Raw genomic sequence first — 16648 nt, forward strand, 5'->3', positions numbered from 1 at the left:
AAGTCCCGATAGAATTTGGTCGAGTGGGAGACAGCACGCTGGACTCTCTTCCTTCTCTCCTGGGGTCCGGAAGCCGAGTGAGCCTTCTTTTCGGATACCAGTTCCTGTTCCGTCAGCGGCTCCTTATCAAACCGGCTTTTGCTTGTTCTCAGCCTGAATGCTATCAGTATGTCTCTGGGGCACGTGTGTGTGTGTGTGTGTGTGTGTGTGTGTTATGAACATATGCATGCGCTTATGTTCATAACATAGTGTGGTCAGTTTTAAATAAACAAAAGCTATAGTGTGTGTCCTAGTGTCCTGTAAGTAGCAGCATAAAATATATCTTATGAGGTAATGAATGATGAGAACAAAGTTGTTTTGCTCATGTCTGTTGTCTGACTTTGTGATATATTTCCGGTCTGGGGCGCACAAATCTGTTCATGTGCATTAGCTCCAATGTGGTGCGCTTCATTCAAGCGCCCCTCAGATGGCTTAAAAAAAAAGTGTGAAAAGCTGCTGTATGTAGCTACATGCTAAAGGAAGTTTGTCGATAATAACATGGTTGGGCAGGTCGGAGGGTTGTGGTCTCAGGGAAAAGTGGGCACACAAAATCTGTCGTTATGCTGACAGTGCCGCGGGGCTTGAAAGGCTGTTCTAAGACGTTAAATCAACATGCTTTATCAATATGCTAAAGGTGCTTTGTTTATTTTTAGTAAGCTGGGGTGGTATTGTGCTATGATAGGGAGTGCACAAACTCTCTCAGAGTATTGAGGATGGGAGGGCATGGCTTGAAAAGTTTGAGAAAGGATGTTCTACAATGTAAAATAATTGTAGCAATACAGTAATATTTTTTGTGCAGGTTGGAGGGTGATGGGGGGTGCGCCACCCATCCCAGGCAGATGGTTTTACCGCACACATTTCTACGTTCTTCACCTTGTCATCCAGCTGCTTGTACAGCTTGGACAGCTCGGCCTCACACTTGTCCTTTTCCACGTCGGTGAGACGCACGCCGGGCACGTTGGGTGTGGACGCCGGCTTGTCATTGAGGATGTTGTCCAGTGCCAACACCTCGGCGTTGGCCTTCTCCTTGTCAAACTGCTCCTCCACCGGCACACTCTCGCCTAGAATGGGGAAAAGTTCATGTAAATATACAGAGATTTGCACACCTTCATAGGGAATTGAGCCAACAACTGTTACTTTGTGATGATAAACAGTGTCGCCACTAAAGGTGTAAGGGCATGTATTAAGATACACATACATGTAATGAGTTCCTACCTTCATTGACCATATTAGGAACAGGACAAGTGTCGCTGCCTCATACTACTCCCATAAACAAATACAATGCAGCTCTGCTTTTGGCTGTACGTCAAAGTTGTTAAAACCTTCATACATTCATACTTCATTTCCTTAAGACAAAACAAACTAGTGATCTTTTGTAGTTTCATAAAAAAGACACATTCAATGATGCACTTTCCTTAAACAGAAGACAAACTATTGTAACTCACCTTTTTAGGAAAGTGTAGCATCAATAGGTTTTCTTTTTAGGAAAGTGAACACACCCCCAATCCAAGGAACCACATACCTTTTTTAAGTGCAACATAGTTTGTCATAATTTTAGGAAGGTGCAAAGATGATAAACTCGAGGAACATCTGTAGTTTGTCAACTTTTCAGGAACGTGAAACATCAATAGGTTGTTCTCTTTTTAGGAAAGTGCAACACCAACAGTTTGTCTTCTCATTAGGAAAGTGCAACCTCAATAGTTTGTCGTCTTTTAGAAAATTAAATATATATATATATATATATATATATATATATAGAGAGAGAGATTTAATATAAGTTTGTTCTATTTTACTGCATACATTATTTGGTGTATCAGGCTCTACACTAACCTTTGCACTGATGCGACCAGCACATGAGTTGGTCGCACTCTTTTTTGAGGAGGTACAGCATGTCCGTGTGTGTGAGTGTGTGCACACACGAGTGTGTATATAAAACAAAAAACATTTGGAGAAATTGTATTTGAAATCATGGCTAAACAAATTGTTTAAAAAAAATGTATATCTGATGAACACTAGTCATGCATGATGAAAATTGTCTGTACTGCTAAAATGGCTGCCCACCGACCTTCACCATCCAACCTGACAGACCTGGAGGATCCGCAAAGAGGAATGGCAGAGGATCCCCAAATCCAGGTGTGAAAAACTTGTTGCATCATTCCCAAAAAGACTCAAGGCTGTATTAGCGCAAAAGGGTGCTTCTACTAAATACTGAGCAAAGGGTCTGAATACTTATGGCTGTGTGATATTTCAGTTCTTATTTAATAAATCTGGAAAAACTTAAACAATTCAATTTTTTTCTGTCAATATGGGTGCTGTGTGTAAATTAATGGGGGGGGGGGGGGGGGGGGACTAACTTAAATGATTTTAGCAAATGGTTGCAATATAAAAAAGGAGTGAAATATTTAAGGGGGTCTGAATACTTTCCATACCCACTGTAAATATAAGTAGTATTTCCTTATGGTGTACACAGCATAAAAACATTTTGATACATGAAAAAGAAAATGCTGTCAGCACTACGCGGCTACCTGATTTTGCCGAGTTGGACATTCGGCTTTCGGAATGGGGTGATTTAAAAGTGGAGTTGACGGATCGATGTCATTATGAATCTGAGTGGATACCAGTGCCATCTGCGCCCTTGTCAGCGGCACCTCCTCGCCCGACAATGAAGGGGACCCTCCGCGAGCACAGACTTTCCCCAGCTTGCGACCGCTCTGCCACATGAGGCTCGCTATTGTCGTGGCGAGGGAGCGTGAGTGCGCACGTTCATAACGAGACGCCGCTCTATCTATCTTCCGGAAAGGAGAGCATGCAGGTGGAGGAGATTGACTAAGTGAAAAAGACGGCGACTTTTAACCACCATGTCTTTTTATAGTGAGACTGGGTGAATGGAGCATTAAAACATGTACTTGCAAAAGTGCAACCACATGAACTCTTTACCCCCACACACACACACACACACACACACACACACACACACACACACACACGCACAGAAAAAAGTCGTCACATATGCGACCAATTTGGTCGCAATCTCCAGCTGTGTATTTGAGAATCTTCTGTGTTGAAAAATTCCATTCCATTTAATCTCAAGTGGTTTAGGTAAAATAATCCTTTTAAACATTGCTGGTCCTTTACGGTCACCTTTAAACAATTTCTGCTCCTTTACTGTCACCTTTAAACCAAGGTACGTTACACCCTGAGTCGACAATTTTGAGAAATTATCGTAATGGATTAAGGAGATAAACTCATAATGAGTGAGAAAAGATCAGGTTCCGTTCATCTCACCATTCCTCCAGCGATTGAGCTCATTCTCCAACCAGGTGACGGTGTTCCTCAGGGTCTTATTCTTTTCCTTCTCCCTCTCGTACTTCTGCTTCCACTGTTCCGCCGTCAGCTCAACGTTGACAGTCACTGTGTTTTTGATGGTCTTTGCTCTGTGCATGGAAAACAAACAACCTTTAAAATGGGTCATTTATAACCTTTAATGGCTTTTATTTCTTCTCCCTTTTTACCTTTGACCGAACATGAGGGTTGATTTGGTTTCGGCCTCGTTGTAGGAGGAGGGCGAGCAGCAGATGACTATGGTGGTGCGACAGTTGCCGCCCAGCGAGTCCTGAAGGATACGAGTCATCTTGCTGTCTCGGTATGGGATGTAGGCCTTGATAAACCACGCATAAATAGAACAAGATTAGTAAAGTTTTAGAATGGTATGTTAGCTTAGCTAGCCGCCATATGGTTATCACTCATGTCATTTAATGTTTGGCATAAGTGGTTGATTTTATTTTATACTTTTATGTACACATTGATTTAAAATAAATTAACACCTCATTATTCATCATTAACATTGAAAATGTTGACTAGGGATGTAACAATATCTATATCTCACGGTTCGGTTTTATCACGGTATTAATCTCACGGTACGATAATTATTGCGATATAGTGGGAAAGCTCACGCTAATGCAAGAACACTCACGGTATTGCAGGAAGGTTCGCGGTACAGGTGAAGCAAAGAGGCGAAAGTAAGAAAACTGAAAAACCTCTTGCTCTTCTTCTTCTTGACTCTTAACAAGTCCTCAATAGGTTTTAGTAGTTTCTGTCCATTTTCCCACAGGTTTTTGTGAAAAAGACAGCTTCAAATCATATATTACTGTGTACTTCTATCCCCGTCCATCCAATGTTTACATTCATATACTCAACCTCCAAATCAGTATTATTGCTGCAGCAAATAATATATGCCCACAATAAAAAAAATAAAAGTCAAACGGACTCAAACTCTGGACAACACTCGTCCATATAGCTGGGACTGTGAGAAAGCTAGAGTAAGCATGTCATTAACAGTATTTATTAAAGTAATTTAATTGCAATAAAGTAATTTAATTACAGTAAGTTATTACCCATTATTTCTGTCATGTAATGTTGATTTGACCTAAGCTTATGTCAGTGGCCAATTCTTGAATGCCCCCTAAAGGTCATTGGTGTTTTAACTTTTGTCTAAAATGCTAGAGAATAATTTTAGCTGGGACAGGGCTCCAGCACGCCCGCAACCCTTGAGGATAAACTGTACAGAAAATGGATGGATGGATGGATACAGTACACAAGTATATACAATAAATGAACAAGTCATGTAAATAGACACATTGCTCCATCTTGTGATCGGTTATTTATTTATTTATATATTTTTTAAACTTGCTGATCGGTCCCAAAAATCCTGATTGTGTAAAGCATACCTACTAACAGTGATGTCTTTTGCTTGAGTCTAAAATTTCAAGTAAAATCATACACGCAGGAGCCCTCTTAAAGGCATAGGAATCCTTAGTTTCTTTTCCTCTGCTTAGTGATATTGTAGAACGATTTATTTTTCTGAGCAGCTTCTGCAATATGTTTTCATTTGAAATGTGGACAGTTAATTTGAAGAGAGGAAGTATGTCAGATTTATTTTTGCATTGATATCTGTATTTGTATGGAGTGGACCTATTACGCATTCTGAATCATATTTGTCAACTTAACTGCTGTATATCTACTATAATCACTTCAAAATGGCAGATGTGGTTTGTAAAGGGGTTCTAGAGTCCTCTGACCTTTAACTTCTGCTTATACTTGCATGACATACAGTTAAGGTTTTTTTCCAGCAAACAACATTTGGAGGTGTCTGCCTCTGTCTAATTTCGGTCACCTCCGGCTCCAAAATCTCTAACGTCATGAAAACTAATTATATGACCAGCATTGCACTAATTGGGTGTAATTTCTAATTACAATTGGAGTATTATTTCTCTCACAAAATAGAAGTCACAAATGACTGATTTTCTTTCCTACTGCACGTCAGAGGAGTTTGTTGTTTTTCCAAATGGGTAAATATTGTTTCCTTGGTAACCAAGGACCTATGATTCCTCAAAAAAAATTCATTTTAAAGAAGCATTACACCTATGCTTTTGGTTTTTAAGAGACATCTAAGCAAGTATTTTTCAAGGAGAGATAACCTAGAGGAGAGCCACGAGTGCAGCTAAAACAGCGCAAATAATTAAACGCAGTTAAAAAGTTACAATTCATGTAACTGATAAGATGCACTCATTTGTCAGGTCTGAAGTAGTAACCATAATGAAATGGAATTGACCAGTATTCGAATGATCAGAATTGGTACCACGTCTGCCTCAATTTGAGCCAGGAATTTTTTTTTTTGTCAAAATTGATATCAATGGGAAATTTATGTTTGTGGTCGGTCAACCTTGGTGGTACCACTGTTTTCACTTCGTTTCGTTTTGTGCGTATAAATCACCCGTTTTCATCTCAGAACAAGGTCCGTGCTGTTTTTTTATGGTAATTAGTGTCAGGGGGCAGTGGATCTATTCACTCTGCCAATTATCTCATAATTGCTGATGAAGCAGGACAGCTCCAGGGTCAGTATGAGGTGAAGGACGGCAAAGACTACAGACTACATGCTGCTGATATGGATAAAAGTAAAGCGAGGAGTCACATTATGAATTGGCTTGTGTGTGTTGACATGTTATACGGTCTGGTGGTTGAACAGAATTATTTGTCCCACCAATAACACACTATAACCGTTTGTATGAGGATCACGAAGCGCCCCGGGGACATGTATAAATCGACAGGTGCCACAAACAAACTGAAATTGAAGAAAATCCACTTCTGGGAGTAGAGTTTGGGTTATCTTTAGAGCTTAAATGACCAGGGGGTGTATGAATGCTGCTAGCCTGGATATAAAGTTTCAACAAAATGTGAATTAACCTTGATAAAAAGTAAATTCACAGCAAAAATTCTAAATCTCACCATCTATCTCACCCATGCATAATCCAATTCTTTTTGAAACTGTACCATACAAAGGGCAACAAAATAATGAGGTTCCAAAAATAAGGTCAGGTAAAACGAAATTGTCTTTGTGGATCTATGGGTAAATAATGTCAACTTTAGTTAAAGGTCACCTTTCAGCATTGTTTTTCTATTTAATTTTGATAATATTTGATGTCCTTTTATCTGGTTTGGATAATTTTGGTCGAAATACCCAAAATGTCCTTTTTCAAGCTATTCTAGTTCGTCATTTCCGCCGGGCAATTTGAGACTGTCGTACCTCATTGCTATGTGACATTTAAATGATCTTTGCTCTGATTGGATCGCTAATCTTCCCTAATATAAATATACAAAACAGCTTGGGTCTGCTTGGTCCACATCACGGCGTCTGATAGATAGATCTCACGTCCATCGATGGCTAGTTCAGACTCAAATTGAAGAATTTGCGGTTCGTCATTCGAGGATTCCCCCATTCAAGGATTTTTTGGGGCAACCTATCCCCCGTTATTGGCAGCATTTTTCTTTCCTGATCCCCTGCTTATTTGGGCTTTCTTCGGGAATTCACGGAAATTATAATGAGTAGCAATTATTCGCTGATTTTCGCTATTCACTGCCAGCACCAGTCCCTATCCCCCGCGAATAGCAGGGGTCCAACTTTATAGCTACACTTGGGCTAGGCGATATGCTTGGAAAAACGGCATCACTATAGCACTTTTTCTATACACAGGAAAATATGCACAACAGTCAGCGTTTCTAGTTTATCAAGGCCAATAAAATCAAGGTACTTACTGTTCCTTCAGCCAGAGCGGAGATGACGTTCCCGAGGGACGACAGCGACTTATTGATGTTCTTGGCTTCGTCCAATACGGCTCCCTCTGCTCCTGTTTTGCTGACCTGATGATAACCTAGCATTAGCGAGAGACGCTAACATCGGGTGTCATTCTAGGCTCCTCTGCACCTTTTCACTACCAGCCAGATCCACCAGGTACAGTTTCCCACTCAACTTCTGCTCCGTTTGGGTGTTCTCCTGCTTGACGTTGATCAGGAAGATGCTATGACTCCTGGAGCTGTGCTCGTTCATGTCTGGGGAGCAGAGACGTCCGGCTCAGTGCCTTCACACTTCAATATGCAGTTTATGTAGTGGAGGATTCAATGTCTTACTTGTGACTGCTACGTGTCTGTTGGATTTTCCTTCGTCGATGGTGTCCATGACCTCATCTGGACTGCAGACAAAGCGCTCGGTGCAGCCCTGTGGACACAAGACTACAACTTAAGTTGGGTGCTCCTGGCAAGTCCACGTGTGGTGTATCTAACCTTCACGTAGGGTACTCTGTTTTTGTCTTCGTGCACTGAAAGATTGGTCTTTGACACTAGGGAAAAAACAAGAGCATTAAAATTCTCAAGGTGAGGGAGATTAAAAGTGTAACACCAGGAAAATGGTCCTCCTTTTATGATGTGAAAAATCAATAAACACGCTTGTAGTAGCTTTTTATATATATATATATATATATATATATATATATATATATATATATAATTCTGTCCAATGGTTTGATTGTGTTTCCATTAAAAAAGGAAGGGTTTGTTTAAATTTACTAGAGTGCAGAGGAAAGGTGGTACACCGTCACACTGTAACCATTATTTGAATATTTCTATTATTTGAATAGAGAAAAAGAAGTTGAAAGCAAAATCTATGCCGAGAAGCTTTGCATCACTAGGTCAGCCAGTTAACAGCAAGCCAATTCTATACTCTCACTTGCTGACACCCATGTCACTCACCAGGCCAGGCCTGTATTTTGAGCACACGCGCGCACGCACGCACACACAATATTAGCAGTAAAATGGGATTTCTTTTTTTTTTTTTGGATTAGATTGGCTTTTATAAGGGTGTGTGCAAGGTGGAGGGGGTGCAACACCTGTTGGGATGACAAAAGGGGTGCATAGCTTTAAAAGTTTGGTGAAAGCTGCTCGTGGTAGCTAATTCAATTAATCATTTTGTTGCATGCTTTGATCATGTTGGCATGATTCAACAATACTTTTACATGGGAACCTTTTTGTTGAAATTTTTTTTTTTTAATTTTTTTTTTTTTTTTTTAATTATGTTGTTTGAGGACTGTGCTTTCTGTTAGGATGTCGAAGGGTGAGTGTGGCTAACAAAGTTTCCAAAAAGTTGTTACTTTGTGTTCAGAAACGTCTATGATGCAGCTACTTGTCTCGCTTGTAATAGCTAATTTTTATAATTTTGATCATGTTGACACAATTAAATAGGCCTTTTCTTTTAGTGAGTGTGAGGGGTGCGCTAGCAATCATCCTACTGTGCTCTCCATTTCGTGTGTGTTTCACTTTGCAACTGCATGAAAAAATAATCAAGCCGGAGTGAAACGGCCCGGAAAGTCTGGCTCACTTACCATCCAACAGGTCCCGGATCTTGTCTAAGTAAATTTCAAAATAGGAAACCTGAAAACACCAAGAGGATGATGATGATTGTAGATATCATTTCAGCCTGGATCAAAGGCACTCGTCCGGTGACTTACTTTGATATGAAACTCCAGGTTCTCATCCATGGAGTAGATGTAGTTGAAGATGTCCTGCACTATCCTGGGGATAATGCCCATGGAGTCTGTGTCGTGGAGATTCCCCTGAGGACGAACCAGAATTTGACATTGGGAAAAAGAGAATAATATATTTACATTTTGTTTCTTTACACGCACCTCCATGGTGTGTGTTTTCCCAGAGGACGTCTGGCCGTATGCAAAAATTGTCCCGTTGTATCCTTCAAGAACATCTACAAAAACAACAACAACAAAAAAACACAAACATTAAAAATACTATTTTAATATCTAATTTTAATACTTACTTTCTTTTTTTCTAGTGTCTCACCTTTGACGATTTTTTGGGCACAGGCATTGTACACTTGCTCCTGTGTTGTGCTGGACTGAAAGACTCGGTCAAACATGTACGGTTTGTTCTGTAAGACAAAACACGGTGAAACTGAAAACCATGCAGGCACTGGACACATCACTCGCAATGGGACAAACAGCAACAATGGAGATGGAGTTTATCCAAGAAGAGACTGAGGCAGCGAGAAAAAAGGCCCTACAGCAAAGAGGAGAGGAGATTTTGGGGTATACATTGCACTGCAGCAAATAATATATGTCCACAATAAAAAAAATAAAAGTCAAACGGACTCGAACTCTGGACAACACTCGTCCATATAGCTGGGACTGTGAGAAAGTTAGAATAAGCATGTCATTAACAGTATTTATTAAAGTAATTTAATTGGAATAAAGTAATTTAATTAAATTTTTAGCTAAGGGATAACAACAGTAGCTAACCTCTGTTTCTTGTCTTTTAGGGTCCTGACATTGCAGGTACTTAATTTTCCGTATTTTAAAGTCCTTGTCCACCAGACTTTCTTGTTACTTTGTTTTCAGTTTTTTTTTATTGATTTTTTTCATGGTCTACCAGACAATATGGTAACTTTGTTTCTTTTAGGGTCCTCATCTGCCAGAATTTCTGGTGACTTTGCTTCTTGTCATATAGGGTGCTTGTCTACCAGACATTCTGGTGACTTTGTTTTCTGTCTTTTGGTTACTGTGTTTTAGGGTCCTCATCTGCCAGAATTTCCAGTGACTTTACTTTCCATATTCTAGGGTCTTCGTCTACTACTTTCTGGTTACTTTGTTTCCAGTCTTTTCGGATCAACCAGACAGTCTTTTGGGACTTTCACCTACCGTAATTTCTGGTGAATTAGTTCTCTGCCTTATAGGGTCCTTATTTTTCAGACATTCCAGTGAATTTGTTTTCCATATTTTAGGGTCCTAAACCTTTGGATGAACACTCATATTTGGTGAGCAATTGGTGTTCGAGAGGAGGATGCAGGAGATAGGCTTACATGGGAAAGGATTACGCGCTGTGGCGACGCCTAACGGGACAAGCCGAATGGTAGATTAGGACCCTTCTTCTTTACCTGACTTTTCAAGTACTTTGTTTCCAGTCTTTTAGGCTCTAGTCTGGTAACTTTGTTTCAGCCGTTTAGGGTCCTCCATCTTTCAGAATTTCTGATGACTTTGTTTTCCGTCTTTTAGGTTTGCTTGTCTGTGAAATGTTTTGGTGAATTTATTTAGTTTTTTTAGGGAAATCATCTGCCCAAGGCGGTGGCCCAGGGCCAATATGCCAGGGCCACTATGCCGCTGTCTCGGGCCGCCACCTACGGATCGACGCTGGCCAGCTCAGGCTAGTAAATATTTCAAAGTCACCAAAAATGTTTGTCTTGCTCAAAAGTGCATTTTCTGTGGCGGGTTGAAATACTTTTATCACCGAAAACATCCCGTCCGAGACAGAACAAAAGGAGCATGAATTAGCCTCAAGTTTATACCCAAAGCTATCAAAAACTAACACCGCTAGCCTCATAAAAGCGGCAGCGAGACCACGGAATGGTGGTCAGGAATAAGGGCAGCGACAGAAAGTGAAGCTTCATTGCCAGATTATTATGTCCAATAATGTGCAGTTCACAAATATACGCTAACAAGAACTTAAATCATCATAGAAGACAGACTATGCACACCAAAACACCATGACACTTCACGGCACTGTCGTAACACTTGACGGATTACGGCATATGGCGTGTGTGAATCGTAGGTCTTCGCTTGATGGTCAAAGGCGTTAAATTGTTTGGGGAACGCTGCATTAAAAAAATATTTAATATTGTGCATTATTTATGTATTTATTTAAGGATAGTCCACTGGAATGAATCAACTCATTTTCAAGGGGGTCCGTTCAACACATCCATAGCGTTACTAATATACAAAATAATAATTAAGGGAAAATCAAAAATCATAATACAAGTACTAATCATACACACACGCACGCACTGCTCCCATAAACTGAGCCTCCCACCAACCAGCAAATATTTCATAATATGTGATGTACATATACAGGGATCTCATTTGATGTGCGTCCAGCGCCTGAGATGCACAAAAATGATCAGGGACACATAAAGCATGGTTAATCTGCGGGCAACATTGTTTACCTACATATGTGTGCAAGGCCCGAATTAAGCGGTCTCAAATCCCAGAATTTGCATTTTGCAGGTCCAAAAACACATTGAAAAGCAAAACTGCAAATCAGTTTTATCGTGGAGACTGTCGCGAAGACGGAAGAAGGCAGGGGCGTATGTGACACAACGTGCATACGTCACCGATGCGTCGACGCGGAAGTGAAGTTATTCCGTTGAGGAGCCAAAACACAACGGTTGTAAAAGGTGAGTGAAACAATAAAATACGTCTATGCCAACATTGAGGCAGTTGAGGCACAAGTTAAACAGTGGGTTGCACTTTTGCACTGATGGTTTTTAGCATTTATTTTAGTCTTTAAACCAACGTAAGAGCCGATGACAGAAAAAAAGCTCAACATTGAGCTTAAACTTCAAGGTCAAACTAGCAACTTTACATCACAATGAATTGGGACAACATTCACATAAACGTTGTCTCACAGTATCACAAACACTAACCTTGTGCCTCATCGGTGGGTAGGTAAAGGAGTCAAAGTGTTATAGGATTTGGTTCCATATATTACTCTCTTGCCGTCTAGGTTTACATTCGTTTTCAAAATTCACCGGTGTCGTGTGAAGTTACCTTACGTGCCAAAATGCTGAGTTCCGATGAGTACCCTTCAAAATAAAAAGCTACAAGCTTAAAAGAGGAAGTCAAGTTAAAACTAGCACATACAGTGGGTAAAAAAAATATTCAGACACCCTTAAATCTTTCACTTTTTTTTTGTAGTGCAGCCATTTGCTAAAATCATTTAAGTTAATTTTTTTCCTCAATGTACACACAGCGCCACATATTGACAGAAAAAAACAGAATTGTTCATTTTTTTTAGATTTATTAAAAAAGAAAAACTGAAATATCTCACAGCCATAAGTATTCAGACCCTTAGTACATAGTAGTACATTAACAGAGTGTTAAGAGGAAGGGGAAAATGCGGCCGGACAAGTGACGACCACAGCCTTGAGAGGATTGTCAAGCAATGGCGATTCATAAATCTGGAGGAGCTTCATTAAGGAGTGGACTGAGGCTGGTGTCAGTGCATCGAGAACCACCACATATAGACGTCTGCATGACATGGGCTACAGCTGTCCAATTCCATGCGTCAAGCAACTCCTGAACCAAAAACGTCAGAAGCGTCTGTGCTGGGCTAAGGAGAAAAAAAGTACTGGTCTGTTGCCCAGTGGTCCCAAGTCTTCTTTTCAGATTAAAGTAAATTTTGCATTTGATTTGGAAATCAAGGTCCCAGAGTCTACAGGAAAACTGGGGAAGCACAAAAGTCAAGCTGCTAAAAGTCCAGTGTGAAGTTTCCACAGTCACTAATGGTTTGGGTAGCCATGTCATTTGCTAGTGTGAGTCCATTGTCTTTTATCAAGTCCACAGTCAACGCAGCCGTCTAACCAGGAAATATTTGAGCACTTCATGCTTCCTGCTGACGACAAGCTTTTTGGAGACAGTGATTTTATTTTCCAGCAGGATTTGGCACCTGTCCACAATGCCAAAACTACCAATGCATGGTTTAATAGCCATGGAATAACAGTACTTGATTGGCCAGCAAACTCGCCTGACTTGAACTCCATTAAACATTTATGGCGACATCTCAAGAGGACGCGGCAACAGAAACCCCGGAATGCAGACGATCTGAAGGCCATTATAAAAGCAACTTGGGCTACAATAACACCTAAACTGTGCCAAAGGCTGATCACCTCCATGCCACGCCGCCTTGATGCTGTAATTAATGCAAAAGGAGGCCCAACAAAGTACTGAGGGCATATTACTTTAATACACTTTTCAGAAGGCCAGGATTTCCGTGTTTAAGATCCTTTTTTGTTGGTCACATGAAATATTCTAATTTTGTGAAATACTGTGTTTGTTTGTCTTTCTGCCATAATCACCAATATTGAAACAAATAAAGGCTTGAAATATTTCACTTTGTGTGTGGTGAACTAATATAACAGTTTCACTTTTTGAAACACATTCTTGAAATAAATTGACTTTCCCTGGATATTAAAATTTTTTGCCACATACCTGTATGTGAAACGCCATTATGAAATAAAACCAAGATTTTGAACAAACAACCTCTAAAACGGTTCAGTTAAGATTCGTTACATTAAAATATGTAAAATTGTTTGAGACTTAACTGTTGTGTCAAGATTTGGCATCTTATAGAGAAAAAGTGGAATTCAAACTTTTATTTTTCTGAAGTTAAGCACTTTATTTCAAGACGTATAACTCTCTTTTTATTCACTTACTATTATTGTGAAATGGAGCCCTACTTTTATTTACTAAATAAGATAGCATTATACAGTTGTGCTCATATGTTTAATTAACAGGTCAGAATTTGTAAGATTTGTACAATTCTTTATTCTCTAATATCATTACATCAGTGGCATAAAAAAAACGATACTATAGTTTATCTTGAAAGTTTTTAGGAAAATATATTGTTCTAAAAAATTTGCTATTGTGACGGCCCTAAACACGATATATTGAGAGAGCAACATAAATGGAGAACACAAAAATATTGTACAAGGAGTGTAAAAGATAGAGTAACACCTGTAATAAAAATCTGCAATATAGCAGGACCACTAAGCAAGAACCGTGATATAGCGGAGGATTACTGTATTCTGTGATGATAAATTGCATGGACTCATTGTTCTAGGGCTGGGACTCGTTTCCATGACATGTGCATCCCATGACACATATAGTCTCAAGTGTAAAATTATCTATACATATATCTTAATACATAATACACAATGTACACAACATCAAGTTACAATATTTCAATAATTCTGTATTATTTTTATTCTTTGGAGCATTATTGCAATGTCTTGATTTTAGTGAGGTTAGGAAACAATCACAGCAGTGAATGCAATTGTACTAATAATTTATTAAAGGGACATAAATAATACGGTATAAAGACACTAATAACAAAATAATGATTTAAACTTTACGTATGGCCTCATGAATGTACGGGGCCAGTACAGATTCTGACAGGGCCACCACAATTTGGCTCACTTACAAGTGTTGGACCTTGTATCTGCCCGACATTCAGATGACCTATTTTTCTGTCCTTTAGGGTGCCAGACAATCTGATGACTTTATTTTCCATATTTTAAGTTCCTCATCTGCCTGACGTTCTAATCATGATGATACATGATCCAATGATCATACAGGGTAAACAATATCCAATTGAAGAAGCAGCAGGGCACCATGTTGAGTCATTTCGAGTCCACTGAGCTGGATGGAGTTCCAAGTGTGACTTCATGCCATAAAGTCAGCCCTGTCTGCATGTCCAACAAGCTAACAGATATGACATCACTGTCTGAAGTACAGTGTATGACCATTTTCAATATGAAGTAAATGTCAGAAAGTAGTGTCAAGAACGCAGCCTAGTATGTATGTACAGTGCTGTGAAAAAGTATTGGCCCCCTTCTCAAATTGTTATACTTTTGCATAGTTTCCCAACTTTGTTTACGATCATCAAACAAATATAAAGACAAATATAACCCAAGTGAACTTTATTTTTTTTTTTATATAAATGGTGATTTCATTTATTAAGGAAACAAAAACTATTTAAAGTTACCTGGCCCTGTGTAAAAAAAGTAATTACCCCCTTGTTAAATCATGAATTAATTGTGGCTAATCACAATTTTGGGATAATTTTCACTGATCACACCCATGCCTGATTACCTCCAGACCTGTTCAATCAAGAAATCACCAAAAAAAAGAAGAAAAAAAAAAGAATCTGTCCCGACAAAATCAAGTTGGACAAAAGATCTAAAAAAGCTGCAACAAAATGACACAATCCAAAGCAATTCCAGAACAGTCGAGAAATAAAGTAACATCTGTCTGTCTGATTCTCAATTAGTGTGCCGTGAGCGCTCTTCAGGTGTGTCGTGAGAAATTACAAAATTGTACTAAATTGCTCAAAAAAATATTTATTTACAAGAAATAATGTATCTTTGTTCATCTATTTATGCCAGGGAGGAATCGTGACAGACGGAACAAACAAATGCTCTTCTATTAAATGGCAGGAAGTACATACAGTAATTAAAGTATCCACTTTTTGTGACATTGTTTGTTTGTTGGTGTCCCGTGAGATTTTTCAAATCGTAAAACATGTGCGCCTTGGCTCAGTAAAGGTTGGAAATCACTGGTCTAGAAGGGCTACAAATGCATTACTAAAGCTTTAGGATTCCAGTGAACGATAGGGAGAGCAATTATCCTCAAATGGAAAAAACATGGAACAGTGGTGAACTCTCCCAGGAGTGGGCAGCCGACAAAGATTACCCCAAGAGAACAGCAATGACGCATCCACGAGGCCACAAAAGAGCTCAGGAGAACTTCTAAATAACTGCAGGCCTCCCTTGCCTCAGATAATTCAGTATTTATGACATAACGGTAAGGAAGAGACTGGACAAAAATGGGATCCGTGGCAGAGTTCCAAGGCCAAAACCACTGCTGACCAAAAAGAACAAAAGGCTCGTCTTACATTTGCAAAAAAAACATCTGAATGATTCCCAAGACTTTTGGGGGAATATTATATGGACTGACAAGATGAAAGCTGAGCTTTTTAGAAAGGTGTGTGTCTCATTACATCTCATCTACAATCACCAGGCCATGATGTGAATGTCCGCACTAAAAACAAAGTAAATTGGACTGACGCACTCTCGTTAAAATGGGCAGGCTAGATTAGCCTTTGAATTATTAATCTTTTGACATGAAACATCAATATGATGCTTTGATGAGAGTGAGCTTCGTATTAACATATAGTTATACCTTTTTACCTATTGGTTACAAGCAGAGATGCTGCTCATAAGTGCTCAATATTCCTTGAATGCCATCATTACATTGGGCTAGAACAGGGGTGGGCAAACCTTTTGGCTCACGGGACACACAGATTTTTAAAATTTGACATGTGGGCCAAGCCAAGACCAGATGCTTACATAATAAAAAATAAATAAGTGCATCAAAGTCTGGTGTTAGTTTTGTTGTGGCAATCCTCAGAACACATCTGAGGTGTTCATCACTCAGCTCGGATCTGTGGGATGTTTCGTTGGTGTTCATCACACTAAAAGTCTGTTCACACACATATAGAACCAAACACCACCAGCATCCTGTGCCATCTTCCGGATTTTTGGAAATTTGTCTGCGCTTAAAGAAGCATAAAACTCATCCAGTTTGGGAGTTGAACTTCTATTTTAAAACAGTATCACATTGGAGATCAATCAGTTCCATCTGTAGCTCCCGTGGCGCTG

The 16648-nt window shown here is 39.5% G+C and overlaps 1 protein-coding gene across 3 annotated transcripts in view; it reads right to left on the reverse strand.

Annotated features, from left to right (window-relative positions):
- LOC133411367 (kinesin-1 heavy chain) overlaps positions 1-16648 on the reverse strand; it is a 44000-nt gene that overhangs the window by 14987 nt on the left and 12365 nt on the right. For all 3 annotated transcript variants that reach the window (XM_061693679.1, XM_061693676.1, XM_061693677.1), the window contains exons 2-12: positions 9223-9310; positions 9054-9127; positions 8877-8981; positions 8751-8799; positions 7657-7712; positions 7504-7591; positions 7301-7425; positions 7132-7236; positions 3552-3697; positions 3325-3473; positions 913-1100 (exon numbers count right to left, since the gene is read on the reverse strand). In XM_061693679.1, the coding sequence (XP_061549663.1) occupies positions 913-1100; positions 3325-3473; positions 3552-3697; positions 7132-7236; positions 7301-7425; positions 7504-7591; positions 7657-7712; positions 8751-8799; positions 8877-8981; positions 9054-9127; positions 9223-9310 (1173 nt within the window). The remainder of the gene's footprint in view (positions 1-912; positions 1101-3324; positions 3474-3551; positions 3698-7131; positions 7237-7300; positions 7426-7503; positions 7592-7656; positions 7713-8750; positions 8800-8876; positions 8982-9053; positions 9128-9222; positions 9311-16648) is intronic.

This window comes from Phycodurus eques, chromosome 13 (assembly GCF_024500275.1).
Source record: "Phycodurus eques isolate BA_2022a chromosome 13, UOR_Pequ_1.1, whole genome shotgun sequence".
Taxonomy (NCBI): domain Eukaryota; kingdom Metazoa; phylum Chordata; class Actinopteri; order Syngnathiformes; family Syngnathidae; genus Phycodurus; species Phycodurus eques.